Source organism: Sinocyclocheilus grahami, unplaced genomic scaffold (assembly GCF_001515645.1).
Source record: "Sinocyclocheilus grahami isolate Dianchi unplaced genomic scaffold, SAMN03320097.WGS_v1.1 scaffold664.1, whole genome shotgun sequence".
NCBI classification, from domain to species: Eukaryota; Metazoa; Chordata; class Actinopteri; order Cypriniformes; family Cyprinidae; genus Sinocyclocheilus; species Sinocyclocheilus grahami.
Genome location: NW_015505843.1, coordinates 431,483 through 458,750, shown reverse-complemented (window position 1 = coordinate 458,750; position 27,268 = coordinate 431,483). Strand labels below are relative to the sequence as shown.

General features: G+C 36.9%; 4 protein-coding genes across 7 annotated transcripts in view; 2 read left to right on the top strand and 2 right to left on the bottom strand.

The window, feature by feature from the left end:
- The window catches only part of stimate (STIM activating enhance), a 13,529-nt gene extending 3,060 nt beyond the window's left edge, over nucleotides 1–10,469 (top strand). Inside the window, exons 2-8 of one of the 2 annotated variants that reach the window (XM_016242595.1) lie at nucleotides 3,101–3,149; nucleotides 3,878–3,973; nucleotides 4,106–4,227; nucleotides 4,995–5,104; nucleotides 5,324–5,401; nucleotides 6,114–6,263; nucleotides 10,157–10,469. In XM_016242595.1, coding sequence (XP_016098081.1) covers nucleotides 3,101–3,149; nucleotides 3,878–3,973; nucleotides 4,106–4,227; nucleotides 4,995–5,104; nucleotides 5,324–5,401; nucleotides 6,114–6,263; nucleotides 10,157–10,162 — 611 coding nt within the window. In that variant the 3' untranslated portion in view covers nucleotides 10,163–10,469. Of the gene's footprint in view, nucleotides 1–3,100; nucleotides 3,150–3,877; nucleotides 3,974–4,105; nucleotides 4,228–4,994; nucleotides 5,105–5,323; nucleotides 5,402–6,113; nucleotides 6,264–7,977; nucleotides 8,104–10,156 lie in introns of those variants that run through there. The other variant, XM_016242594.1, reaches the window with a different exon arrangement.
- LOC107558898 (uncharacterized) lies at nucleotides 7,000–14,653 on the bottom strand. Of its 3 annotated transcripts, none has more exons than XM_016242596.1 (4): nucleotides 14,298–14,653; nucleotides 11,157–11,259; nucleotides 10,861–11,065; nucleotides 7,000–8,053 (listed from the first exon to the last, which is right to left on the bottom strand). In XM_016242596.1, exons 1-4 carry the CDS (start codon nucleotides 14,562–14,564, stop codon nucleotides 8,011–8,013), a joined length of 618 nt encoding a protein of 205 aa, XP_016098082.1. In that variant the 5' UTR covers nucleotides 14,565–14,653; the 3' UTR covers nucleotides 7,000–8,010. The 3 variants fall into 3 exon arrangements, 2 of the variants coding, with proteins under 2 accessions (XP_016098082.1, XP_016098084.1); XM_016242598.1 differs by having other exon boundaries at nucleotides 7,000–7,903; XR_001605537.1 differs by having other exon boundaries at nucleotides 7,975–8,053; nucleotides 14,554–14,648.
- A 1,677-nt stretch (nucleotides 14,654–16,330) lies between these two features.
- mustn1b (musculoskeletal, embryonic nuclear protein 1b) lies at nucleotides 16,331–18,388 on the top strand. The gene is made up of 3 exons (XM_016242599.1): nucleotides 16,331–16,618; nucleotides 16,729–16,849; nucleotides 17,702–18,388. The coding sequence occupies exons 1-3, from the start codon at nucleotides 16,610–16,612 to the stop codon at nucleotides 17,806–17,808; spliced, it is 237 nt and encodes a 78-aa protein (XP_016098085.1). The 5' UTR covers nucleotides 16,331–16,609; the 3' UTR covers nucleotides 17,809–18,388.
- A 1,981-nt stretch (nucleotides 18,389–20,369) lies between these two features.
- Nucleotides 20,370–27,268, bottom strand: part of tmcc1b (transmembrane and coiled-coil domain family 1b) — a 12,169-nt gene continuing 5,270 nt past the window's right edge. Inside the window, exons 2-4 of the mRNA XM_016242574.1 lie at nucleotides 24,415–24,908; nucleotides 24,069–24,204; nucleotides 20,370–21,387 (exon numbers count right to left, since the gene is read on the bottom strand). Coding sequence (XP_016098060.1) covers nucleotides 21,073–21,387; nucleotides 24,069–24,204; nucleotides 24,415–24,908 — 945 coding nt within the window. The 3' untranslated portion in view covers nucleotides 20,370–21,072. The remainder of the gene's footprint in view (nucleotides 21,388–24,068; nucleotides 24,205–24,414; nucleotides 24,909–27,268) is intronic.

The window sequence follows — 27,268 nt, the reverse complement described above, 5'->3', positions numbered from 1 at the left end:
AGCAAATACACAAATCTGAATGGCTGTTTAAATCATTTAAACACGATTCAGAAACAGAAAGTAGTGCAGCTGCTTTGTTTACAGGGTTTCCGGGGTAACGGCTGCATTTAAATGAATTATTATTATTATTATTTCTGCAGTTTAGCGCCATCTGCTGTCAGAGAGTGAAAGTGTGCTTTCATCCAGAGCGTCGCTCACGTTCCGCCATGTGCTTCTCGTCCGCGCTTGTTTACGTAAGAGTGCGCACGCGTCTTTCACGCAGCATACAGCGGTGTTGTGCATTTTGACCAGTTGATGGGAAAAGTATTCTTAAAATGCATTCAAAATTCTGAATAATTTGTAATATATAATTATTCACGGTATTTAGAAGTGCCCACGATACCAGTATCGTGCATATTCATTACCGTGATATACCGCGATACCGAATACCGGCACAAGTCTAGTTCAAATATAAAATTAAATGAATTGCTAATTACTACGTTGAAATAAAAATGTAAAGCCTGTACAAATATTAGAAATCGTGAATATAAATAATTAGGAATCATGTAAAAAATTTAAATAAAATAAAAACAGTGCACATTTCATTTATCTATTATAACATTTATGTAGTTTTGTTCGCTTGGCTGTTTCCTTATAAAAGTAAAAAAATTTGTCAAGTTTTTTTTTGTCAATTATATGATGTCATTACGTTGCTGTCTTGCCGCCAGCCAATCGCAGCATTGCTGATCGTGTTTTGGAGTATCGATACACAGACCCTTTTAAACCAACCCATGAACATGCAATTATCTCAGATAACTCAATCCAGCCATACTAATCATCAACAACAGGTGCGTTCGAAGAACCGAATTAGCCAGATTCTGATTAGCGCGATCATATCATCTTGGATGTGACATTTCATCTCGGATGTAATAAACGACGTACGAAGAACGGGCCCCTGGTCTTTGGGCTTGTGTGTGCTTGTATCTAGGGTGACCATGATTTCACCAAGTACAACATGTTCCTGGATTAACATCCTTGTTGATCCTGGAACAACATTCCAATTAACCAATCAGAATTGAGGGATAACTTTTCAGGAAATATCTGTTTTAGGCTTACGATCAGGGTTAGGTGCTTCTACACCCTTGTTAATCAGCTATCATTTCACACTGATTTCAGGAATAAATTATGGGTAAGGTTAGGTTTAGGGGTAGGGATTGGGTTAAGTCTATATTTTTGGACAGTAATGTTGATCCAGGATCATCAAAAGATGTTGATCCAGGAACATGTCTTACTTGGCAAAATCACGGTGACCTTGTATCTAGCATGTCTCACTGACAAGAAAGAGACCGTGTCGGAAAGACTAAAGGGATGTTCATACCAAGAACGATGACTATAAAGTAGGGCTGGGCGATAAAATGATAATTATCGTGATATAATTTTCCTTGATAAAGCGATAAAAAGAGTTTGATAAATGTTCACTATTATGTTTATGCACCAAAAGTGGAACGAAACAGCACTACCAAGAACGATGACTATAAAGTTTAAAAAAATCATTAAATAGAGTCCAAACCACAGCTGTTACAATAACAACACGGAGGAATGATATCATGATTTAAAACATTGGATCTCATTTCATTGACTAATAATTTCATGGATCATTTTGTTTTTGTATGCACAGGAGAACTTCTCACGAAAACAAAAATAGAATAGACTTTAATAAAGCATGCTTTAAAGTTTTACTAGTTGTCAATGTTTTTATCCCCCATCAAGTGACCCAGAGATCACCTAACTCTTAGATCTCTTAAATATTTCTTTGTGTGAACATACGTTAATAATTCAGTAGACTAGATAAAACACTACAACAGTCCAGTAGAACAGGGTAAGCCAGAGGAATATATGAGATGTGTGAAATTGTAAGTTGTGTGTCATCTCCTCTTGGTGGTTATGCGAGCAGTAAATGTAAAGCGTAGGAGATGGTGTTCAGGGGACACACAGTTATTAGCTGTACACAAACAAACAGCCATTGTGTGAAACAGGCTGCCCTTTATTTGTGTGAACCATTGGGTCACGTTTGGCAACTAGGGTGACTGCACTAGCGGTTTCCACAGCCCAAAAAGCAGCAATCTCACTACTTTAAAAGCAACACTGCCAGCAACTGTATTTGTTTTTAATCTTTATTACTGTCCTCTCTGTTTATAATGATTTTGTTGTCAGAATCTAAAAAATTAGATCTAAAACGCGGTCGTCTTATATTCAGGGTCTAGACTTTGACATGTCAATAATACACCCACAACAATATGTGGTGCCAAATACGCATAAAACCAGTGTGCCATGAAATACGTAAATGCGTGTTGTAAAGATCGCGACCAAACTCTCTTTGTGATTTTAAAACGTAAGACAGTACCCAGATTTGAAGACTACAGTAAGATTGAACTTCTACTGTTAATAAGATTTTGGTGGGCTACTCTTAGGTGGATAGCCTAAATGTCCTAATTCAGATGGGCTACCTGTTTTTTTTAATGGTATATCAAAAAGTGTATTTTTTTTTTATGTGATTGTTGGTACAGTTTACCAGTTTTTACCATACTTTCAAAACAAAAATTAAAATAGGAAAAATATGCAATATGAAAATAATTGAAGACAAAATCAAAACAAGATTTTGTTTTTAAAAAGCCTTTTTCCAAAAGGTACATATGGAAAAAGGGGGGTCGTCTTATAATCAGGGTCGTCCTATATTCGGGCCAATACGGTATTTTGGAGAGATATAAAAATGTAATAAACTGCCATATTAAAAGAATTTAAAAAAGAAAACCTTAAGTAGTTTGGTGCAATATTTTATTAGTATTTATTTGAGAAATTCAATTAAATTATGCATTGTGTTTTTACAGGTTTGGTTTTGCAGAAAACTCTTTACACCCATGATGAAGCAGTTCCTCATTCAGCTCTTCCTCTTTTGAAATGTTAATCTCGTATCATTTATTGACCTCTGTGTTTTCATAGCACTATATCTGATAGAGCAAGGAAAGAGTTTTTGCATCAGCACTACCCCCATGTGGCAGACATTATTGATCACCCCTTTTTTCCTGCTTCCAATGTGAAAGCTTCTGTTTCCTCTCGACAGTGAAACGCTTCAGGGAGCCCAAGCACGAACGGAGACCCTGGAGAATCTGGTAAAGCGCTATTTTGTGTCATTAGCAAACACTAAATTCTTAAAGGGATAGTTCACCCAAAAATGAAAATTCGGTCATTAATTACTCACCCTCATGTCGTTTCAAACCTGTAAGACCTTCGTTCATCTTCTGAACACAAAGTCACACGGATACACTGTTTCCGTTCAGATCAAATCACAACAGATCCGGCGTGACGCAGCTGACACAGAACAGCATACGCTGTTTATGTCCAGCGGATATTCTCCAAAATGGCACCAGGGTGATGCGGAGGAGACGAATTGTTGAATAAAGTCGGGTTTTTTTTCTTTCTTTTGCGCACAAAAACTATTCTTGTATCTTCGTATAATTGCGGAAGAACAACTGATGTCACATGGATTATTTTACAGATCTCCTTGCTACGTTTCTAGACTTGGGAACATTTCAGCTGCGTTTCTGTCTATGCAGGGTCAGACAGCTCTCAGATTCCATAAAAAATATCTTAATTTGTGTTCCGAAGATGAATGAAGGTCTTGCGGGTTTGAAACGACATGAGGGTGAGTAATTAATGACAGAATTTTCATTTTTGGGTGAACTAACCCTTTAAACACATGTACGGTCGATGCAGCACTCCACTGACCTGAGATCTGGCTAGCGGTCCTCTGTAGCCCCGTTCCCCTTGTGACTTAACGGTGAGTTCTAACCAGGTCTCCTCCCTCTCACCGCCCCCTCCTCCCCTTCACCTCTCTCAGGTTTCTGGACACCTCCAAACAGGCCATAGGGATGCTGTTCATTCACTTTGCCAATGTCTACCTGTCTGACCTCACAGAGGAGGACCCATGTTCACTGTGAGTCTGTGTGTGTGTCGTTGTTTCAGTGTTTCCCCCACACATGGTTGTATTTCCCATCTGTGTCTGTGGTTTTTACATATTTGTTATCAGCTCTGCTCAGCGACCAACTCCCTGTGTCATTTTCCGTAGATACCTGATCAACTTCCTTTTGGATGCGACTCTGGGCATGCTGGTGATCTATGGCGGCGTGAAGGCTGTTAACGCTGTGGTTGAATGGAGACAGTGGGATTCGTTGCGTTTTGGAGAGTATGGTATGAGCCTTAACATCAATTGATAGGACTAGACACTTCCACTGAGCTTCTTTATCCGAATGAGCTTTATTGCCAGGCATGTTTTCACATACGAGGAATTTGTTTATGTAAATGTGGCTTCATATAAAGAGGGCAGTCCTCAGACTCGTGAATGGGAAATTGAATCAGCCCTTTTATTCCTTAGCATTGTTCGATTTTTGTTCACTGAATTAAATTTATTTGAAATCATGATAGAAATCTTATTCTTCACAGACTAATGCCTGTCCGAAACCAAACAAGTCTAATCAATGATTTAACAGTGTTTTTATATTAAGGTTCCCTCCAATGAAACTAGTTAGACCATCTTTCAAGGCACTGTAATGTCATGTAATGATGTTGAATTTTCTAGCAGTGATTCTTAACCTTTTTCACTCCAGGGCTCCCATAACAACATTCAAAGGCCCTGTGATTTTCTATTTTTTGTGATTTACCAAATAAGGATTTTAAAAGATATTTATGATTTTATCCATTTACCTGACTTTCCAGGTCTAGGCTTCCTCATATATCCAAGTTTTTTTAAGGCCATGGGAATCCTGGTTCTTTAAATAAAAAAAACCTATTGAGGGGTTGAATTAAAATAAGATATCTTGATTTTTTTGTTGTTTTTTGATGTTTTAATGCTTTTGTCTTATTTTAAAGTCATCTTGGGGCCCTCTTGGAGGTTTGCTGGGGCTCCCTGGTTAAGAACCACTGTTTTCAAGTGTCATATTTCTAATGTTTGCATGTAGGTGAGCCGGTTCAGTGCAGTGCCTGGGCGGGTCAGTGTGCTCTCTACATACTCATCATGATGTTTGAGAAGGTCATGATCATGTTGGTCCTCCTCCCACAGTGGAAGAAGGTCAGTCAGTCAGGATGTTGAACTGTGGTTTGTGGATCATGTTATGAACTTACTGACATGTTTGGAGAAAATTTATTATCATCATGTATCATTATAATACTGCTTTACTAATTTGCAGTTAAGAACATGTTCCACCCAAAAATGAAAATTGTCATTAAATTATGGTAGTTTTAAGTGTTTTGGATTGATGTATTTGATTGGTGTTTGTGTGTTGTACAGTTGGCTACGCTCAACCCCATAACAAACCCTCATCTGGAGTTAGCTATCGTCATGCTAATTGTCCCATTTTTCGTGAACGTAAGTGACAACCCTTTATGTATTCAAAAGTTTTGGTTGAGTATGATATTTTTTATGTTTTCGAAAAAAGTCTTGCTTACCAAGGCTGCATTTATTTGATCAAAATATAGTAAAAACAGTAATATTGTGAAATGTTACACAAATGTTATAAACTGTTTTAATAAAATATGTAATGTCATTTATTCATGGGATATGAATTTTCAGATTACTCCAGTCTTCAGTGTAACATGATCCTTCAGAAATCATTCTAATATGCAGATTTGATCAGGAAACATTATTATTAATGTTGAAAACAGTTGTGCTGATTTTTTTGTGTGTGTAAACTGAGAATTTTTTTTCAGGATCCTTTGATGGAGATAACATTTCAAAAAGAAATATTTTGTAACATCATACAACTTATTTACTATCACTTTTGATAAATTTAAAGCATTCTTGCTGAATAAAAGTATTACTTTCAAAAACAAAATATCTTACTGACCACAAACTTTTGAATGATAGTGTAATTGCTTCCTTACATTATATTTTACACATATTTTTGCTATGTATTTGTACACAACTATATGTATTTTTTTCACTGCTTGTTTCTTATGTAGAGAATATGTGGCTTGCATGCTCTAAATCTTCTATATAAATCTGTACAACAGGTGGCTGTCATTGTTGTAACACATCTGTTTATGTCTGAATGTTTGCTCCTGTTTGTGTGTGTATCCAGGCTCTGATGTTCTGGGTGATAGATAACTTCATAATGAAGAAGGGCAGAACAAAAGCCAAATTGGAGGAGAGGGAAGCAGAAGACGACCGTCGTGGCAGCAGCAAAGTGCGCTATAGACGGGCACTGTCGCATGATGACTCTGAATCAGAAGTAAGTTACTCTTACTGAATCAATTTGATGTAACAGCAAAAAGGGAGAATGATTATTCCTAGGGCTGTTAATTGAATAAAATTTTAATTGAACAAGAACTGCAACTGCTAGCTACGCAACCTGCCTGCCTGCCTGCATCCATCTATCCAAAAATTTGCTCTCTATCTAGATTATCAGATGAGATCATTCTTAGAAAGGCAAAATGCCTGCAACATAAGCAACTTCTGCATAATGCCACAGTTCCTCTTTGGGTCTGAAAATGTTCAACATGGGATTCGAACCCACAACTTGAAAGATTCAGGGCCTGAGGCTTAGCAGAATGTGCCACTCAGTTGATGCACAGTCATCAGGCTGCTGAGGAGAGCTTTCAGTGTGAGAATGAGCACACACGCATACAAAAAAAAGCTATTGAATGTGATCAGAATGAGGGGAGTAATCAGATGAATTAAGCTTAATTTTTCTAGAACAAAGGGTTCAAAAGTGATAAGCTTTAGAAAAGTGAAATTTTGAACCAGTGGTGGCACTATAGAGTTGGTCCTAGAGACTTCAAAATTGGTCAAATCGCTATTCATTACCATCTCTACAATTGTGCCACATTTCATCATTTTCTCATGTTCCTTTTATAGGGCTGCCATAGACTCCCTTTCAGGAAGAAGAAAAACTAATAACTACAATAGGGGCTTTGCCCCTAATTAATTATATAATAGTTTGTGTTAACATTTTTATTGGAAATTAGATGATTTTTATGTTTAAACCACAGAATAAAACATATTTCTTTAAAAGAAAATCATAATCGATGACATAACATTTAATAGTTCATGGAATGTATAAAACACTATCAAAAAACAATCAACAAAGTCTAAACATTTGAGATCTGAATCTAGACGTAGACTTGCTTTGGCAAGACATTTTTGCTGCTCCATTAAACATGACAGAATTCATATTTTGGGCTTTCCCTTGACCTATAGTGTAATATTCAAAATCATCCCTCTACCCAAGTCCTAGATGGGACATCCTCTTTTTTCCCCCTAGTACATCTGCATGACCATTATGCACATGTGCATGACAGTTCCTTTCCCAGTGCTTCAGACCTGAAGTATGTGTAACCATGATAAGTCACAGAGAGTTTACAATCTAAAAAAGCGTGTGCCTTTAAGAAAGGGCTGCACAGACTGTTCTAGTTAACAAAACGTCCAGTAATGAACTCTGGGTACATTTGATTTTCACTGGAAGAGTTTTTTTAAAGGATGAATATAACACATTAGTGTGTGTGGTTTTCTAACATGCTACTAATATTTCTGTATTTCGATGATGTTTGACCGAATAACATCTCCTGAATACATGTATTTCATTTCATCTTACTGCTTGGTTGTGTTAGCAGTGCTAGATTTGAGACAAGGCAAGTCATTTGAGCAGGGAAATTGACAGCGAGAACAGTCATCTCGAGTGTAGCATTTCCATCCAACCACTATATCTGTGTCAAATATTAATTAGTTGACATCTGTCAGATGGTTTAGTCAAGTGATTATAGTCCATCTAAAGGGATGGGATGAGCAGCTCAGTCAGAATGTAATGGAGAATGTTACCTACTTATTTAAGTTTGCGAGGTGTATTCCACTTTTTAGGAGTGTCAGTATCACCTGTTTGTTTTAAAAAAAAAAAGATTAGTTGAACACAGTCTTTCTCTTTGCCCTCTTCCTCCTGTGCTGGTCAGATTCTGTTCTCTGCAGATGATGAAATGGAGGATTCAGATGGTGACGACAATGTACGAAGACTCACAGGGCTCAAGCCTGTTAAGAAAAAGAAGCACCGTCTTGGTATTCCAGTTTGAATTCAAATCAATTTAGACTTGAGGCCTCCCTCATTCTCATGACCTCACCTCATTTACCTGAACATGGATCAGAAAGTGAGGGGCATGAAGGCTAACTCAGCCTATGATTTGTGAGGTAAAGGACCCATGCTCCGGTAGACGAACACAAGAGAAGCCTCCGGACATCACTAAAAGGATTTTTGCTACCCTATGTCAAAGGGTTTTGGCTTAGTGGAGATGATCAGACCATAATATTTTCAGTCTGTCAAGGTTTTTTGTGCACATTCATAATTCTGTACTGCGGCTCCTTTGTCATGCTTCAAGAACATGTGATTCTCCAGTGGATATACAACACAACTACATCTCCACCTCGCATCTGTCCAGCCTTTGAACTGCACAAAGCAATTCAAAACCTTTTAAAAAGTGTCTACCTTACAAATAACATACTGTTGTTCAACTGAAATAAGTACCTTTAACCATATGCATGTGACTGATCACACTGACCTTGGGCAAACCGTTCAAGGTTACTCGAAGTTGATTCCAAAGTGTGTTTGTGAGTGTAGCTGCGGCAGAGAGTTTTGTGCGTGTCAGCTGTGAGGAAACTGTGCTAACAAATGTTACAGAATAACATTGGTCAGCAGTTATGAGCCAGCACTATAATACAGTTGGTACAGTCTGCTTGCAATGTGTGGTTTTAACCATTTGGCAGCAGACGATTTGAGATGGTACGTAAATCCAGGGATGGCTGTTTCAGACCCCTGACTGGGATGGTTTGTCTTACTGTTTGGCTCGTCAATGTGTATCTGCCTCAATTCAGTGTCGCTGTGTTCTAACACTAATTTTTCCCTGTATTTATTTGTTGTTTTAATTGTTGTTTGTGTGGCCTCTTAAAAGGACAGTTCACCTAAAAATGAAAATTCAGTCATTTAACTTGCCCTCATGTTTTTCCAAACCTGTATGATTTTCATTCTTCTGTACATTATGAAGAACATTGCGGTCCAAAAAAACATTGGACCCCACTGACAAAGACAAAATATTTTTTTGTGTTTCACAGTAGAACAAGTCATACAGTTTTTGAACAACATGATTGGGAGTAGATAACGCTTTTCATATTTGGGTGAACGGTCTTTAAACTTTTTGTTTCAGTTTTGCTACTCATTGCAGGGTAGATGCTTTGGTGCGAATGCTTCTGTGACCTCTTGCACAGTTTGATGTTACTTTGCGTTATCTTTGTATGCGGTATTACCTTCAAGTTTTCGGTTTTAAAGCATTACCCTTTGCCTCTATAAAATATTTACCACTCAGACACTGTCAAACTCTAAACACTAAACCAGCAGGCCTTTCTTCCAAATGCTTTCTCATCCACCCTCACACTTTTGTGCTTTATGGAGCATTCGATTTTATTCCAACACTAAAGCACAGATCCTTGGAGAATGATGCATTTGCACCATGCATTCTCTGCAAAAATCATAAACTTGAGACTGCATATGTCAGATTATTCCGTGTCAGTCGGGCTGCCACGTCCGGTGTTAGAGATTTTCAGTTCAGTGGGCGGAGCATACATGAATATTCATGAGTTTTCCAGATATGCGCGTGGAACTGAGAATTTCAGTTCAGGCTCCTTGTATCTCGGCAGGTTTAATGGAATATATATATATATAAACTACATTTGTTTATAATTTCGTAACCGTTTATAATGTTTGCAGTGCACGTTTTGTGCAGTCGTCCCTGACTGAATGATTGCAGACATTTTTTGTGTGATGTTAGGATAAAGCACAGCAAACTTCAGCTAGTTGTATACATTGATTTAGGTTCTTTGTGCTCTTCATTTGTAGCTTGTGATGCTCATGCATTCTCTGCAAAAATCATAAACTTGAGACTGCATATGTCAGATTATTCTTTGTAATCTTTATTCTGAAGATGGATGTAATGTGAAGAGGAAGATGCCTGTAGGTTTAGAGTTTGAGTGAATGTAATTGGGGTACAGGATCAGTTGTCTTACTGCTAATATTGTCGACCTGATATTTAATGGACCAAGTTTGTGGGAGTACTATATTTGCACATGGTATGCGTTGTTTTACAGGGATGAATTGAAAGCAGGCTTTCTGGTCAGGCCTGCTGGATTCAACAAGGTTACTGATTTTGTCTAGGTGGAAATATAACTGCCTTTCCCTCTCCGGGTTTGATTCTGACTATTTTTACAGATTGATCTTGGTTACAGTTGGTGGAGAAAAATTGAATGTGGAGAGGGATGTTAAGTACTAAACAATATTAGATGATTAAGATTTACTGACAAATTATGAACTTGTGTATGCTTTTTCAATAAACAGTGTAAAAATAGCTATTTGTATGTTTTATTTTATGATCTGTAACTTATCTTCCACAGCTTATATATATAAATAAATAAATATTTTATCACTCGCAAAAGAATGCTTCCTGACCAGAAATTGAGCCCAATGTGTCACTGAGAGGGGTGAATCTTAACCACAAGAGAGTTATATATCAACATTTACTCAGCTGACAAACTGTGAGCCCGAATAAATGTAAAATAATGTAAAACAGAATATCAGAATCCAAGTTTAAAGAGCTTGAACATTTAAAGTGGCATACAACATTTCTGTACGCTCTTATAATAAACAGAAAAGTACTGCGCATTGCTGTGGACACTAATATAGTTACTGTTATATTCTTGATTTAACAATCATGAAAAGTGGGTCTTCGATACCAACATATAGCTGGTTGTGAGTTTACAGATCAACACCCCAAATGAAACATGGACAGACTTACTTTATGTCATCTTCTTTAATTATATTAGGCATGTAGGTGTCATCTGTTGGTTCTTCTGAGCTGTATGGTGACCCCTCTGAGGAATCCTCCATGTGTGGCCTTTTAATTGGTGTTAATGTAAATGAAGATTCAGATTTGACGGGAAAATCCTCATCGGAGCAGGACACACTAGCACAATGACTCACAAGAGGTCTCACTTGAATGGCTGTTATTAAACCACACAAAAATGAAAATCAAACCGGTGAAGCAAAACAAAGCCGTTAACTCACAAGTAAACTTTTAGCTAAAAATGCTACCTTTACTTCTCCGTTTTGGCTTTTTTTGGGTGCGTACTGCTTGGACCGCCACACTCTTCAGAACCGGAGCATTACATTGGCAGCCTACCTCTCGTGTCATTGGCTGTTGGAAAGCAGTACAGAAATAAAGCAATGTAAATATTCTTTCTATAGCTCTTCTGTTGTTAGAAAAAAAAAAAAGTGAACCATGGACATTTTGACTAAGTTTTTTAAATGTTACTTGTACAACCTGTTTCGCAGAGACTATTACAATGTTATTTGAACACGCCACCATTGTATTTTTGTCTGTTATTGTAGTACATTTTGTTTCTTCTATGAAGCATAGTAGAAAATATTTTGAGAAATGTGTGTGTTTTTGTAAATGAAATAGAAATCAATGGTAACCAAAACTGGTTTTGGTGTTTGGTACAAACATTTTTCAAACAATATTCTATTGTGTTCTACTGAAGAAAAAGCCATACATGCTTGGAACCTTATGAAGTGAGTAAATACTGCCAGAATTAAAATTTTTGCGGTGAACTGTCCCTTTAAATCCATAAAACTAACGTGGTTGGTGGTTCTATGTGTCAGTCGGGCTGCCACGTCCGGTGTTAGAGATTTTCAGTTCAGTGGGCGGAGCATACATGAATATTCATGAGTTTTCCAGACATGCGCGTGGAACTGAGAATTTCAGTTCAGGCTCCTTGTATCTCGGCAGGTTTAATGGAATATATATATATATATAAACTACATTTGTTTATAATTTCGTAACCGTTTATAATGTTTGCAGTGCACGTTTTGTGCAGTCGTCCCTGACTGAATGATTGCAGACATTTTTTGTGTGATGTTAGGATAAAGCACAGCAAACTTCAGCTAGTTGTATACATTGATTTAGGTTCTTTGTGCTCTTCATTTGTAGCTTGTGATGCTTTAAAACTGTGTCTGTTATTAGTTGTTATCATTTGTTGAATACATCACTGCCTGCAACAAATGAAATAAACCTATATAAAAGTATCTGTAGACATGTTTTTTTGTATACTGGTGTGAGGATCCATGTCTTAACTTTCCCCGTTCAACATTCTCCATGTTGGTTGTGAATTGTCTGCTGTCTGGTTGTAAACTATGATAAAATCATACACTGCTGCAAAAACATGTTGCTAAAATATCTTCTATCTTTTTCATGTTTCCAATGTAAAATATTTAAACATTTTTACAAACAATTAGAAATTTACTAATTAAGATTATCACAAGGTTTAAGGTCCCATTTGCACAGTGAAACCAAAAACCCCAGAACACCTGGATGATTACAGCTACAGGTTTCCAATAGCCTTCCATCTTTATTTGACCTTCTAACTCTTGCACTCTCTATTTGTTTCCCAACTGCTTTTTTTTTTTTTTTTTTAAAGGCCTCTAACACTAGCTTTCTCTATTCCTTTTCTATTCTATCTACTTGTTTTCTTTTAAGCGTCTGCTAAATGACTACATACAATATACATGCATAAATTAATTAATTAAAAGGGCCTCTAATTACAAAAAATACAGTGCAATAAAGATTGGATTGTGGCCTTTATTAGCTTGTGATAAGATGTTGGTAAAATGTGTGTTGGTGTGGTTGTTGATATTAAGTGAGACAGTGACATTTTGTTTTTAAAAATATTAATTCAATAGTGATTCACACTCAAAATCCAAGAAAATTATATTCATGGAGGATGTGAAGTAAAGTTTTTCTGAATTTTGAGCATGAATCATATTGAATCCTTGTTACAAACTAAAAAGATTTATGCACCAAAACAAGACGACATAAGACACAAGAGAGTGTGATGTTAACGTCCTTGTTAACATCACAAGATTTCTATTTCAAATAAATGCTGTTCTTCTGAACTTTCTATTCAACAAGGAATCCTGTCGCTGTATAATGGTTTCCACACTTCATTAAACAGTACAACCATTTTCAACTGTGATAATAATCAGAAATGTTTCTTGTGCAGCAAATCAGCATAATTAGAATGATCTCTGAAAGATCATGAGACACTAAAGAGAAGTTGAGATCTGACATCACAGAGGGAATTTTTTTCACAATATTAATGTTTTTCAATATTTTTTATCTGATAGCCTAAATGCAATTGGTGAACATGAACAAAGAACCTTACTAATACAAATCATTAGAACAGTATTGTATATTATATTGTATATCATATCAAAACAAGCACAAGCACACTTACGAACATTTGTTAATAAAATTATTTTTTAACATGAAATTGCTTATTCCATTCCGTAAAATGCAGTGAAGTATTTGTTTTCTCATTTACAGTGTACCAAATGTAGGCTACTTTTAAACTTTTGTCCATACAATTTTGTTTAATCCAAAATTTTACTTATTACAGGAACACGTCCATGCTTGTGTGTGTGGTTTAAGATTCATATTCATTTAGTAAATATAGCCTAACAGTTTAAAGGAGTCATATAATGCTTTTTTTAAAGATCATTATTTGGTGTATTTGGTGTAACAGAATATGTTGACATGCTTTAATGTTCAAAAAACACATTATTTTTCAAATACTGTACATTATTGTAGGTCCTCTATGCCCCGCCTCTCTCAAACGCTTCGTTTTCTACAAAGTCCCTCCTTCCGACAAGCACAGTCTGCTCTGATTGGCCAGCTGACCCAGTGCATTGTGACTGGCCGAACACCGCAAGCACTCGTCGGAAATGTAACGCCCCTTACCATAATCGCGAGCGTCAGCTTTCAAAATAAATGTAAAGACAGAGCCCGAAAGGGGAACAGAGTTGCGTGACAGACACAGTGATGAAGCTGGTATGTGTTTGCAGTACACAAGTCACGGTTAAGACAGCTGACTCCACTGTGATGTGACACACAGCGTCTCCCTGACATGCTGCTTCAACACTTAACTGCGGTTACTGAAACCACGTCTTCTTTGCGTGCACATTTGGGCGGCAAAGCTTCCATTACGCTAATATTTCCACATACGTTCAGTTCCACGCGCATGTCCGGGAAGCTCATGAATATTCATGTATGCTCCGCCCACTGAAACCGAAAATCTCGGACACCGATTATCTCGTAACACCGGTCAAAATGGGCGGTTCTTCGATAGAATAATCTGTTATGTTAACCTGGCAGGCGTAACGTAACTAACTACTTACCTTCGCACTCGGTGCCGGACCAACGGTGTATATAGTCGGGACAGCCATGTCTATCAAACTAAGAAAGTCAGCGAAGCCCATTTCATACTGCTGTGCATTTGTGAAGCATTCTCGGGCAAAATGCTTCGCACACAAACGCGAGCCCTCCGATATTCCTCCTTCCTCAAAATGCAAAAATTCGAGCCAGCGGGCTCGCAACCACGGTAGCTTGGGAAAAGGGAACAGGGTTTTGTGCGGATAACAGCCCAAAACGCACCTTTTCACCATATCTGTCGCTTGCTATTCTCGTTCAGTGTTTGGCAATCCGGCTCTTTTCCGTGGCACGAACAGGTTCTTTTTAACTGTTCGTTTCAAAGAATCGATTCGAAAGATCCGGTTCAAATGATTTCTGCGTCATGACGCCGCTACGTCACTCAGCAGAGCGGAAAGGTTGGCTTTGTCCAAATACCCACACTTGCGGTCTTTGCACTCGACCACTTGATTACTTAAATGACGTATTTCCTGTATTTGGCCGAAGTCTTCAAGTGGATGTGAAGACCACAAGTGTGTGTCGAATTTTTCATTACCTGATGGGACACACTTATAGTGTTGTAAAAATGCAAGTGTGTACACAGCTTTATTTTCATTTTAAATACTTTGCATTTTAAAATCAACTTCTAAATGTCTGTTCAGTAGTCCCTATAACGTGACATAATTTTAATTTGTGGTGCTTCTAATTAAATTTAAAAGAAAAAGTTGTACAAAATAAATATCACCACAACTCATCTTTGCACCAATAAAAGTAAAAACAGTTTTTCTACCAAATTATTTGTAATATCTAATTATTATATTAATATTTAACTTACATTGGAAAGGTTTCCGTGACCTCTCGCGAGATCTCGGCAAAAAGTCTCACGATTTATTTCCAGAACATGATGCATGATGGGATACACTAATATATATCAATTATATATCAAAATCGTCTTCCGTTGTGATGACCTGTACGTCTAAATATCTTTAGATCAATGACTGTGCACTGTGTAAACAATGAGTGAGGTATACGCGCGAGAGATCACGCTTGCGTAAACTACGCCAGAGCGCGTACACACCTCACGCACCGGATGCCGTGCACGCGCCCAAAGACAGTTGGACATAGTGGTGTATAAGAGGTAAAAAAATTATATAAATACTGTTCGGTTTCTCGCACAAACCGATCATTTCGTGTCTTAGGACATCAATGTGTCGTCACGAGCCGCAGGGTTTAATTTGGATTTGTCTGTGCATGTTTTTTTTACTCTCATAGATTTTGTTACCATTGCCATGCATTATACGACTGATAGACTGCAACGGTTAAAGTTAAAAATCATCATATGTGTTCTACTGAAGAAACAAAGTCACCTATATCTTGGATGCCCTGGGGGTAAGCAGATAAGCATCACATTTTCATTTTTGGGTGAACTATCCCTTTAATGGTCTAACTCTACAATTCAGTACTACATAGTTCTAAGTCTTTGTACCGTGCTTTCAGCAATACATTTATAACATTTATTACAATTCTCTGAATTGCCTTTACACTGACTTTAAGTAGCAGATCAGTAGGTTGGTTTTACAACATTGCAGTTTTTAATGTATTTTTGATCAAATAAATGCAGCCTCGGTGAGCATAAGAGACTTCTTTTTTAATATCATTAAAAATCTTACCAGCCCCAAATGTTTGAACAGTCACAATGACTGACATGAAAACGGTTTCTGAATATGTATTTTTCTTGGTGCACACATGAGATGGTCCCTGCTCATTCACAAAGGCTGACTCACCATCCCAGAAGAGTGTTAGTGATTGGGTTATATAATCTGTGTGGCATGTTAACATCTCCATCATCACACACATTTGTCACAACTAAGAAGGTTTTTTTTTTTTAAATTCAATTTATTATTCAGCTTTATGGTGAATTATATCAGTTATTGCTGTAAAACAAATCTGGCTTAGATTATTAGATAATGTTGAGAGTATCAGATATGTCAAAAACTGTATGTTTTTCACAATTTTGGCCTGTAGCAACAAAACATATTCTTTAATCTACCCGTCACTGATCCGTGAGGAGGGATGTGAGGGTGTTTTGACTGTAATGTGTTCAGCTGTTCATAGTAGTCATGTTCAGAAAGAGGCTTTCTGACACTGACTGCAGGAGCTAATAATATATAATGAGAAGAGAGAGGGGCGAGGGGGCGGGTTACACTGAGCTGGTAACAAGGGTATAAAAGAGCCAGGGCGAAAAGACGACAAAGTACGCAACGCACCAACTTGTTCAGAGACCAGACTGCAAACATACAGAATGTCTCAGGTATGAAAATATATTGATTCAATGTGCAGATTAGAAATAAAAAAGTATAAATAATGATTTAAGTGCTAACTACTGTAGGCATTTCTCTTTTGAAATGATGTTTCCATCAGCCAGAGGTTAAGAAGAAGAAGAGGCCAGTTGTGAAGGAGGAGGACCTGAAAGGAGCCCGCAGTAAACTGGGGCTAAAGGGAGAGGTCAAGAGCAAAACATACGAGGTCATGGTTGAGTGTGGTAAGTTTGCCATGTTTGAAACATAAATCAGAGACAGATTAGCTATTATAGTTTAGATTAGAACAGAGACTGTCTTTTAAAAAAATAATGTATAAAAATTATCTTTTTTTATCTTTTACAATTTTTCCATGTCAAGATTTCAGAAAGTTGCTATGGTATATCGTTGTAAAATTGCATTGTATTATTGTAGAATATAATAATAATAATAATAATAACGTTCAGTTTTTGTATACTATATAATTGTATTGTATGTAATGAATTATCTAGGTTTCTGTAGTTTGTTTTTTGTAAATTTCAAACTTTTAAAGACCTTTTTAAGACCAAGTAAAGAAAATGTAAGCAATAAAAGGGAATATAATAGATCAATGTGTTCTGTAAATGTAACTAAGGAGCAGATAATATTAGCTGATAATGAATTGTATTAGCAGCACTTGAAAGTTTGAAAATACTATTTCTAACAGATCTCCATAAATAAAATAGAATACTGAAATAACTTTTCCTGTACCTTCTGATTACTCTGCAAGAAGTGATGCTTCTACTCAGGATCTTTCCAGTGCAAAATGTCTAAAGATTCTCAAGGCAAAGATACACTGAAAAGCAAAATAACACAAGAAACTGTTTTCTGAGAAACTGATCAAAATGAAGTGAGTTTGTGATTCAAACAAGAGCAAATATATGCCATTTGGTTCAGAAACATGCAGTTAATTCAAAGTTTTCATACCCCACTAACAGATATTTGTTCTTGATTTAGGTATACCGTTTAAGGCCCTAATTTGTGGAGGGGTGAATTAAGACTTTTTGAGTTGTGCAGAAACCCTGAAAACAATCTGTTGTGTTTTGTCTGTTGTGTAGAGCGCATGGGGAAGGTGGCGCCATCTGTTTTCAGTGGAGTACGATCTGGAAGCGAGACAGTGCTTGAGAAACCCAAGCCTCCATCAGGAAGCGTGTTTGGCAAATGAGTGCAGAATGCATGAAACCATGAATGGGTTTGAAATGTTTGTGAGCACATAGAGTATGCTTTTGGCATCCACATCTTGAATTAATAGACTGTAATGTGGATAATTATTTTACATATTTGAAAGTATTAGTGTGTGTTTTTTTTATACTGTTTGCTGTTGCCATTTTTATCACATGTTGCACCTAAAAAACCTTGTGTGCCAGTTTCTAGTCTCGTGTTTTCTACATAAAAAATGAGCTAAATGTATCTCCGAGTCACCAAGTATGATTTCTCTGTCATGCGGCATACAAACAAGTCTTATTTCAAACCATGTGAGTACAAATGAAAATAGATGCTCATTAAAGGACGTAGTCTAAGATTTCATTTTCAAGTTTTGGTTGATATTCTATATGGATGACTGTTCAGTACATCCATGAGACTGTTTTAACATCATACTCAAATGTGTCATCACTAAAGCAACTCCCACATCTGCATGACCTTGCATGGTGTTATGTCAGGTATTTTCCCATCAGCTGATAAAGTGACAAAACATCTTGAAAGAAAAGAAACCCAGCCGTAAATGAATTTATCCAACATTTTGTTATGACCCGGATGAGTAAAAATATTGTGTAATCTTTGTCATTTGCCTTGTGGTTACATGCACAAGGTTTAACGTACCTTTGTTTTAATATCAGGACTGTAAACTTGGTCGCACTTTCACTGTTATACAACTATAAAAATCAATACATTACTAAATCAGCAAGGGACCAAAATTATATTGTTCCAAAAATCAACAAAAAATTGCTGAACAGTCTGAATGTGCCAAACCACATAACCGCAAAATCAGGCTTGACTAAGCAAGAATGAAACTTGTGTATTGTTTTTGTAACCTACCAGCAAATACATACTGCAATATATTTATCTGCACAGTATAGTTTTACAACAAAATTGCCCTGATTTAAATGACTGCATAGATGAATAAAAACAAAGCATACTGTACAACTATGATACATCCTGTAGATTAAAAAAAAACCATCTGTCCCAAGATAAAATAATTTATAAAAAGATAAACTAGATGATATTGCTTATTCCAAACATTTTTTACAAATTACTTTTCAATTAGGATAAAGATGCTACTTTAATGCCACATGAAAATGTTAATATGAAGAAGTATATCAAAACCCCTGCATACTGTAAAAGAACTGAACATCTTACCTTTCTGCCTGACTAAATACACATTTCAGCTTCAATTAAAAAGCTTGCTTATGCCAAAACCTGTGATTTTACATATATTTATAGCGCTATATCAAAAAGGGAACTTTACTAAATAAACATTCCTAAAACCAAAAGAGGCTGATGATGGGAGATGCATGAGAAAACTGTGATCTGCTAAGTGAAGACACAAAATTGCTGCACTCTTGGTGCATTTGAACAGTTTCGAAGCAGAAATATTCAATCACGCAACTTTGCATTTTTAAAACAGCTTGTTTATTCATTTCATTTAAAAAAAAACTAAAAAGGACTATTTCATTGTCGCTATAAGAAACAGTACGGAAGCACTGAGAGTCTTTGAGCATTTCTAGCTCTTCAAGTATGTTTGTTCTGTTCATATCCTCCTGAGACCCAGCTATGGAGTTTTTGCCTCTGTAGTGGACATTATATTTTAGTGAATTTCTCTTGAGACCCCACATGTCACAGTTTTAAGTCTGGATGTCCTGTACAGAGCACATTCAGGGCTTTTTTAGAGATACCAAATGATTGGGAGTTTCTCCAAGGCCACTCCCTCTGCTTGGTCTTTAAAAATGGCTAACATTAATTTAGTGATAAAATTGTACATCCTTATGGAAATATAATATTTTGTAATTATCAATTAAATTGATTAATTTTAAAATTGTTTGTCATAAATTAACATCTCAGGAAAATGTTATGGGGTTTCAAACCAAAATATGACTTCCTGTTATGAAACAGGATATTGATTTCATACATGTCCACTGTAGAGGACACCAGGACTAAAAGCATGTTTATTATGCATTTTGGGAGATACAACAAATGAATAGAAAAATAAATTATACATCAATATTCGTATGAAATATCAGATATGAAATTCTGGCCAATTACTCCCATTATTACACTTCTTTTTTTTCAACATGCTGTCCCAACAGCACATTAATATGCAAATTGGGTACAGTGTATAGATAACACGGTGTTTAATGGGAAAACCAGTTTATGGAAATTTTACACACGTTGCATAAAGTAAAATGGTATATGAAATCATTTTGATATATCTTTTATAACATAGTTGAGAATCATTCTTATACAAAGTTTGGTATAAAACAATCCTGAAAGCTAAAAATTAAATGGTGACTTTTTAAAAAATCCCATTGTTTTTGCCTTTCCATGTCCATTCATGCCATTTTTTTTAGTCCTGGTGTCCTCTACAGAGGACATAACATATGAATAAAATATAATTTTTCAAAAATGTTATTTTTCCATTTTTTGCTTATGCTCTAAACAATGTAATGACATGAAAAAAATACTAAATTCACAAAGCTTTTTTTCTGGTTCTCAGGAGGATATACCAGGGGACTGTGCCTCTTTGAGGGCATGGGGCTGGAGACAAAGAGGGGCCGACTCGGGTCCAGAGTGTTCCGGTTCCTCGGCCCATTTGATCAAACTCCAGATGCCTCCTCTTCAACGAATCCATCTTTTCCTTCATTCAGTAACAACTGCAGTGAAGTCCAAACAGCAGCAAATGGTTTCGAGTGGGAAGAGTGAAGCGATGAGCACAGGAAATGAATTGAGTTAAGAGACACACGCAAGAAGAAGAGCAAGACAACAGTAGAAGAGACAGAGAAATGAAAGAAACAGCTTGAAGTTAGGAGTTAATATGGTATTAAAAACGAGGAGAAACATCTCCATCCAGTGCATGTTAAAACCACTCCAGTCAATTCAATGCAATGCAATACTCAGGAAATTGCATAAATGTATATCCTAACAATAATTACGAGAACAATGAACAACACGACTTGCATCATTTCCAACAACAAATAAAAGGAAACTCAGCAATACAATTTATGTCGACAGAAAAGGATCAAAATGTAAACAAATTCACTCCTTCTGTTAAAGAAACAAGAAAAAGAAGTTGTAGGATTTGTCCGTGTCCTCCACTCTTTTGTCGCGTCCCTTCATACTAAGTGCAACTGAGGCAGTGTTAGTCTCCATCTTTGAATCAAAGTTCCCACCCTCCAGTCCTTTCATGAAATGACAACCGCAATGCCCCTGCAGGTCATCTGGGGTGCAGCAGAAACCGGTCCAGGTACTGCGACATGGCTTCCCAATTCCGCCACAGAAAAGCCAAGAATATGACAAGGAGCAATGTGGAAAGCGTACGGCTACGTGTTTTCATCAGCGGAACTACACAGTTTGCGACCGTTGAGACAAACACTAGGAGTACCGCCATGACAGCCAGCAGCACGTTGATGAGTTTGCCAAGTAAAGTGCGTGCTGTGGCGTTTTCCAAACCTTCCAATTGAACCACTTGTTGCTGCTGCTGTTGAAGCTCCATCTTTGAGATGCGCGTTTGACAGGCCTCCAGCGCCTCCTACAGGAAGGGAATGAGAAAGGTGTTATGAGTAAAGCTGCCTTGTCACAATCTCTGACCAACACCACACCAGGGGCCTCATTTATAAAATGTTGCGTATAAACCGTCCTAAATTTGTTCTAAGATCATTTCTCAAAAGTGCGTAAGTGCGATTCAGAAAAAACGAACGTGCACACAAAAACACGTATCTCTTCTAGATATTTATAAATCGCAAATGATCTTGAAATTGTACACAGCTCACTGGTGTCAGATCTCCACCTTGTAAACGCCCCCTAATTAATATCATTACCATATAAAAGAGCACACGCCAATATCCGAATTTCTATGCTTGAGAATGACGAGCAAAGAAAAAAAAAAAAATTGAGGTCCTGCTGGCGGAGATAGAGGTTCGTGCGGGGACGCTTTTTATTTAATAATCTGTAATTATTCTGTGGACAAACAATGTGTGTGTGGTTATATTTTTTCTATTGACTATAACCAACCACTTCTAGAAACAACAGAAATAATAATAATAATTATAGTAATTATAAAACAATTAGGTTTCCAAAAGTAAGAATAAACTACGAATTCAAGTAAAATGTTCAGTCATCTTATAAAACGTGAGCCATCTTACTTTTAAAATCACTTGCTATGACAACTAATAAAAAGTTTAGTATCATGAAATTCTTGCAAAACTTAAAAAATCATTATTGAAAGAAAAATTGGACTGTTCATATCATAATAAAATAAATTATTACACGATTATGGTCTCTGGTCTGAAAAAAACCTGCATGTGATTGGGCATTTCTTTATATTTACAGTTTACTAATGCTGCTCAAATGTGCAATTAATGTACTGACACAAAAATATATAGTGCATTTTATACAAATATAACTGATGTAAACGACAAAAATAAAGTTTAAGGCTGAGGTCTCTATTCATTTTCACAGAAGCAAAGCAGCAGATGTTATAAATAAAAACAGTTAACAATGTTATTGAATAGAATACTAAAACCGTTATTGCACGACATAGGCCTATTCTTATAGGCTACACAGACAAAACAGTCGGAGATGCGTTTATGCATTTTTTTTCTTCCATTTTACGCATTAGTAGTAAATCAAGACTTTGCAAGTTCTCTTGTAAAATAAAATAATAATATAAAAAAAAACATGGGAAAAACTGTACAGAAAGCTAATAAAGGAATCTCAACATTTTTAGGCTACTAAAATGGTCAGTTTAATCTCGCAAAAACTCCAGTTAATAAAAAATCTGACTACACTGCACAATTAATCTCTTACACTGCATCTTTGTTGTTTATGATGAATTCGGTGCACGTATACCGCTTTTATTATTATTGCAGCTTAGATGTTCAAATAGCTGCAGTACTCCAACTTTGCCACAAGAAAAAGTGTGTACGCCTGCTCAGACCCTGACGTGGCGGCAAGTACTTTTCCACATCAAAGACCGTTTTTATAAATATGAACGTTGCCGTGGATTTTAGCGTACGCACACTCTAAGATCAGATGTGTGCGTACGCACATTTTATAAATGAGGCCCCTAAAATCATTTATTTCAAATGGAGACTAGTACGGGAGCAGCATTGAGTTATGATCATAAGTGTACCATACGCAAAGGTTTCGGATCTGATTTGAGCTTCCGTGGCGATGAAAGATTTGAAATGTGTGATGTATTCTAATCAAAACTATGAGCATGATATGAGAATTACCAATATTTTTAACACTATTCCTGTAAAATCTGCAGTTAAGAATCATTAAGCTCGGAATAAATATTTTATAACATAATATTTTATTTTATTATATTTGTTAAATAATTATTTGCGCTGATTAGCCCTAGAAAACCTACATTTTTCTTTCAGATGCATTGGGGGTTATTTGTTTTGTGTGGATATATTTATACATTTATTCATTAGACCATAATCAATAAGCAGAGGGTAACAGCTGCCACTGACAGCTGAACTATCCCTTTAAGAGATAGATAACATGAAGTGAATGCAGCTGATACACAATTTCCATTCCAGTTATTGTAAGACTTAAATGCTAGTAAAGTGTAATAGAGCAGAACATGTACATTTTAGCAGCATCATATCATTAAGAATAAGCCCTCAAAGAGGACTGTGAGTGAGTTGCTCTTGGATTTCATTATGAAAACTAAATTAGAAGACTAAATGTTGTCCGTCAGATCGATACAAAATAGCTTAATGATAACAGCTAATGTTCTTTCCCATCAGAAATCTTGGCATTAACATTATCCTGTTTCATACCCAAGTCCATACCCAAGCTAAGACTGGTTTAAAAACAATCGTAAAAATATCTTTGAATAATCCATTTTCATAAGACTTTAAGAATTATTTTTTTCATTCATCAGTAAAAATCTGTGAATTAAATAAAAAGTAAAGAGTCCTAGAGGAGTTCAAGACATCACAGTCCACTAAAATATGCTTCAGAGATAATGGACTCTAGCATAATAAATAATTGCCAGTGGGTATAGATAATGTGATCTAAATTAAACAAATAAAAATGACATAATAAAATTCGAAAATTATAAATGTGCTTAACAAAACCACTAGAACTAAAATTAAAATGAAAACTGAAAATATATAAATAAAAGCTAATTCAAATGATTAATAAATACTATACTACTATAAATAAAAACAAAATAATACTAATGTTGGACATGAGTACCTGTATGTCTCTGGCTCGTTCATAAGACTGGTAAGCAATTTTCTCCTCCATGCTGGCCAGCTCCTGCTTCAAGTTGATAATCTCATTTTGATGCAGCTCTGTTAAATCATTCAACTGCTCCTCTAGACGTTCACACCTAACACATGCACGTAAAAAATGAGATAATACAACAAAATACAAAATGGGAGAAAGGGGCCTAAAAGACTAGACAACTAGAACATCATCATCCTCTCCAGCGCTTTCTCAACATGCATGCCGTTTTGACTGTGAAACCTTCAATCTCTACACAAACCTACACAGACCACATAGCAGTGCCAGCAGAATCAGTTTCTATAGTAACATGTACCTGTATCTCTCCTCTTGCAGGGCCTGCATGATTTCTGTGTAGTCTCTCTGATAGTGGCTCTTAAGGTTTTCAAAGGATTCTTCTAGTCGACTCTGGTTGTCCTTCAGTTCCTGGATCTCGTGCAGCAGTGCATCAAAGCCAGAGCTCTGGCCATGCTCCAGTGTATTACCCTTTGAGCTCGGAGGGCCTCCAGGAGCCCCCGTGGCGCTATTTGCTCCTGCTGACCCTGACGTAGCGCTGGAGCAGTCGTCCTCACTGCCGTACTTTGGGCTGGACTGTAGTTGCCCAGGTCCTAGGGTCCTAGTGCCTGCTGTCCCTGTACTTGTTACAGGCTCGTCCTCTTGTTGTTCATCCAGAGAGTCTTTTAGGGCAGAGATGTTGTCTGCACTTCCAAACCTGTTGCGGATGAGAGAGGCAAACTCACGAGGTTTGGACACAACTGCTCCTGCGGCAGAGTGAGTTGCCTGAGAGATACTTGAGAGTCCACCAGTTACCTGAAAGAGAAAAATTATTTAGTCAATTACATTTATCAGTGACACCGAGTTGTGAGCTTCTGATTGGGATGGGTTTTGTGGGTGGATGATATGAAAATCACTGTCATTTGAAGTTGCAAAAAAAGGTTAAAAGTTTTGAATAAGTTGAGAATATTCAGAATACCAATCTGAAATTTGCTTGTATTTTACGACTTAAGTCTGGTCAAACATGCCTTAAAAAATCACTAACAGGGTAACAGTGATACTAAAGCACTGTTCCAAAAGCTAGTAAGCCGCTTACCCAGGCACCATTTTAAGGCATCATAGGCATGCTTCCAAAACATAGGCTGTTCTGAAATGTAGGCAGCAACATTACAAAAGGCAACATTGAATTCTTCTCATAGAAGGCAATACAAGAATGTGCTGTGACAAGCTCAGAGAAAAAAAGTTAATTGAAGATGGTGGACCATTAATAGTCATTCAATATTAAAAAGTATCAATAAAAATTCCATCCTTTTTCCAAACTGCTCACCCTACAGTATGTAGCTAACAGAGTGTTTTTAAGTGAAGATTTGTGTGGCTTTTACTAGGGCTGCATGATATTGAAGAAAAATGTGACAACTCGTGAAAAATTATTTTTAAAAATGAAAATGAAGCAACATACATGTTTTACATTGTTTTTTACTTTGAGATCATCAAGATGGCATGTTGATCACCCTGCATATGCCATCGGAGGACACACACACATGCCCAACTACCAGTAACATGCCCAATCTCTGCTATCTGCAGTGAACTTTTGTGACTTATTGAACTATTAAACTCATTCAGTTATGGCAAGCCTTTGCAATCTGCATGTTGTAATTTCTACATTTGTACAATTGCGATATATCTGGTAGCCCTAGCTTGTGTAGTTGCTGTGTAAAGCATTTAAAAATCGGTCACTAATGATGCTCTATTTACGATAGGATACTGCCTTAAGGCTGGAAAACACTACACAGATTTTAAAATCTGAACAGATTTTAAAACACTAGGCAGCATACACTTGCAGACTTTGTAAATGTTTACAGAGGAAAACTGGGCATGATACACTAAACCACTGAGGATCACACACTACCAGACTTTTTAAAATCATTCCAAATACAACAAACTCGCACAGAAAATGTGCCTTGTTTCTAGGAGACTTATGACAAATAAAAACAATATGTGTTCTGAAATCAGCTCAAAATATTAAACATGTTTGATTTAATCTGGATGGAATCAAGAGTACGAAGCTAAAAAAACTGGAGTCTGTGTCCATCATACACTATTCAATTTTATGTCGCATTGACTTGTCCAGACTGCGTGGGTATAAAATTTGGGCAAAAGTTGTGTAGTGCATTCCAGCCTTTAGTATGCAGTAGGCAGTAAGGAAGCTCCTTATGTTTGGGAAGAGATTCTTGTGGCTCCATCATTTAAAATCTAGAGCCCGACCGATATATCGTTTTGCCGATATGAGCCTGTCGCCGATATATCGGTATCGGCGAATATGCCGCCGATATGAATTTTTTTTTACAGAACATATAATGCAGATAAAATGCTTGAAATGGTGTAATTACTTAGTTTGTCCAGCAGAGCGTGCTCCATGGTTTGCTACTGGCGACCTGGATGAAACGCTTTAAAGCTCAAGTCAATGGAAAACCATTGAAACTTTGAACAGCCATATCTCCGTAACAGCGCAGCGAATTCGCACCAAATTCGGGGGATCTCTTCAGCTCAAGGAACCCTCTCGAACGCGAATCGAGTGTACGTCTCGAGGCCCTCTTTTGAATGAGACCACCCCCGCGTGGATAGCCCCCAGGGTTCGGGAGTTACGGTTGGTTAAATTCAAGGTCCGGCGCCGACCGATCAAACGATCCCGGGGGGCTACCGACGCGCAGAGGGTGGTGTTCAAGAGGGCTCCTCAAGCTGAAGGGATCCCCCTGAATTTGGTGCAGATCCGCCGGCACGTTCTCGAGATAGTGACACCATGCGATTAATGGAAGTGAAATGTGACAACATGCCCCGTAGGTGGAACACATTGTAACATCTGAGGGGCACATTGTAACTTGACCATATGACAGCTTAAAATCTTATCTGATCGAATGAAAAATATATACAACACAAACTAAAATATTTTGTTAATATATATAGATACATGTTCATTAGTTTTTTTGTTCAAATAAAATAATGGCATTTTTTAAGAATTAAAATTAATCTGATTTTGGAGTTTGACAATGAACACATTGCAACCATGCTTGGGACGGCCCACATAAACCAGCAAAAATGCTTTATAATAATTTCTAAACATTAAACATCGACTGTCAGTCTTTATTCACCTGTTTCTCGTTGTTTCTCATTAAAAT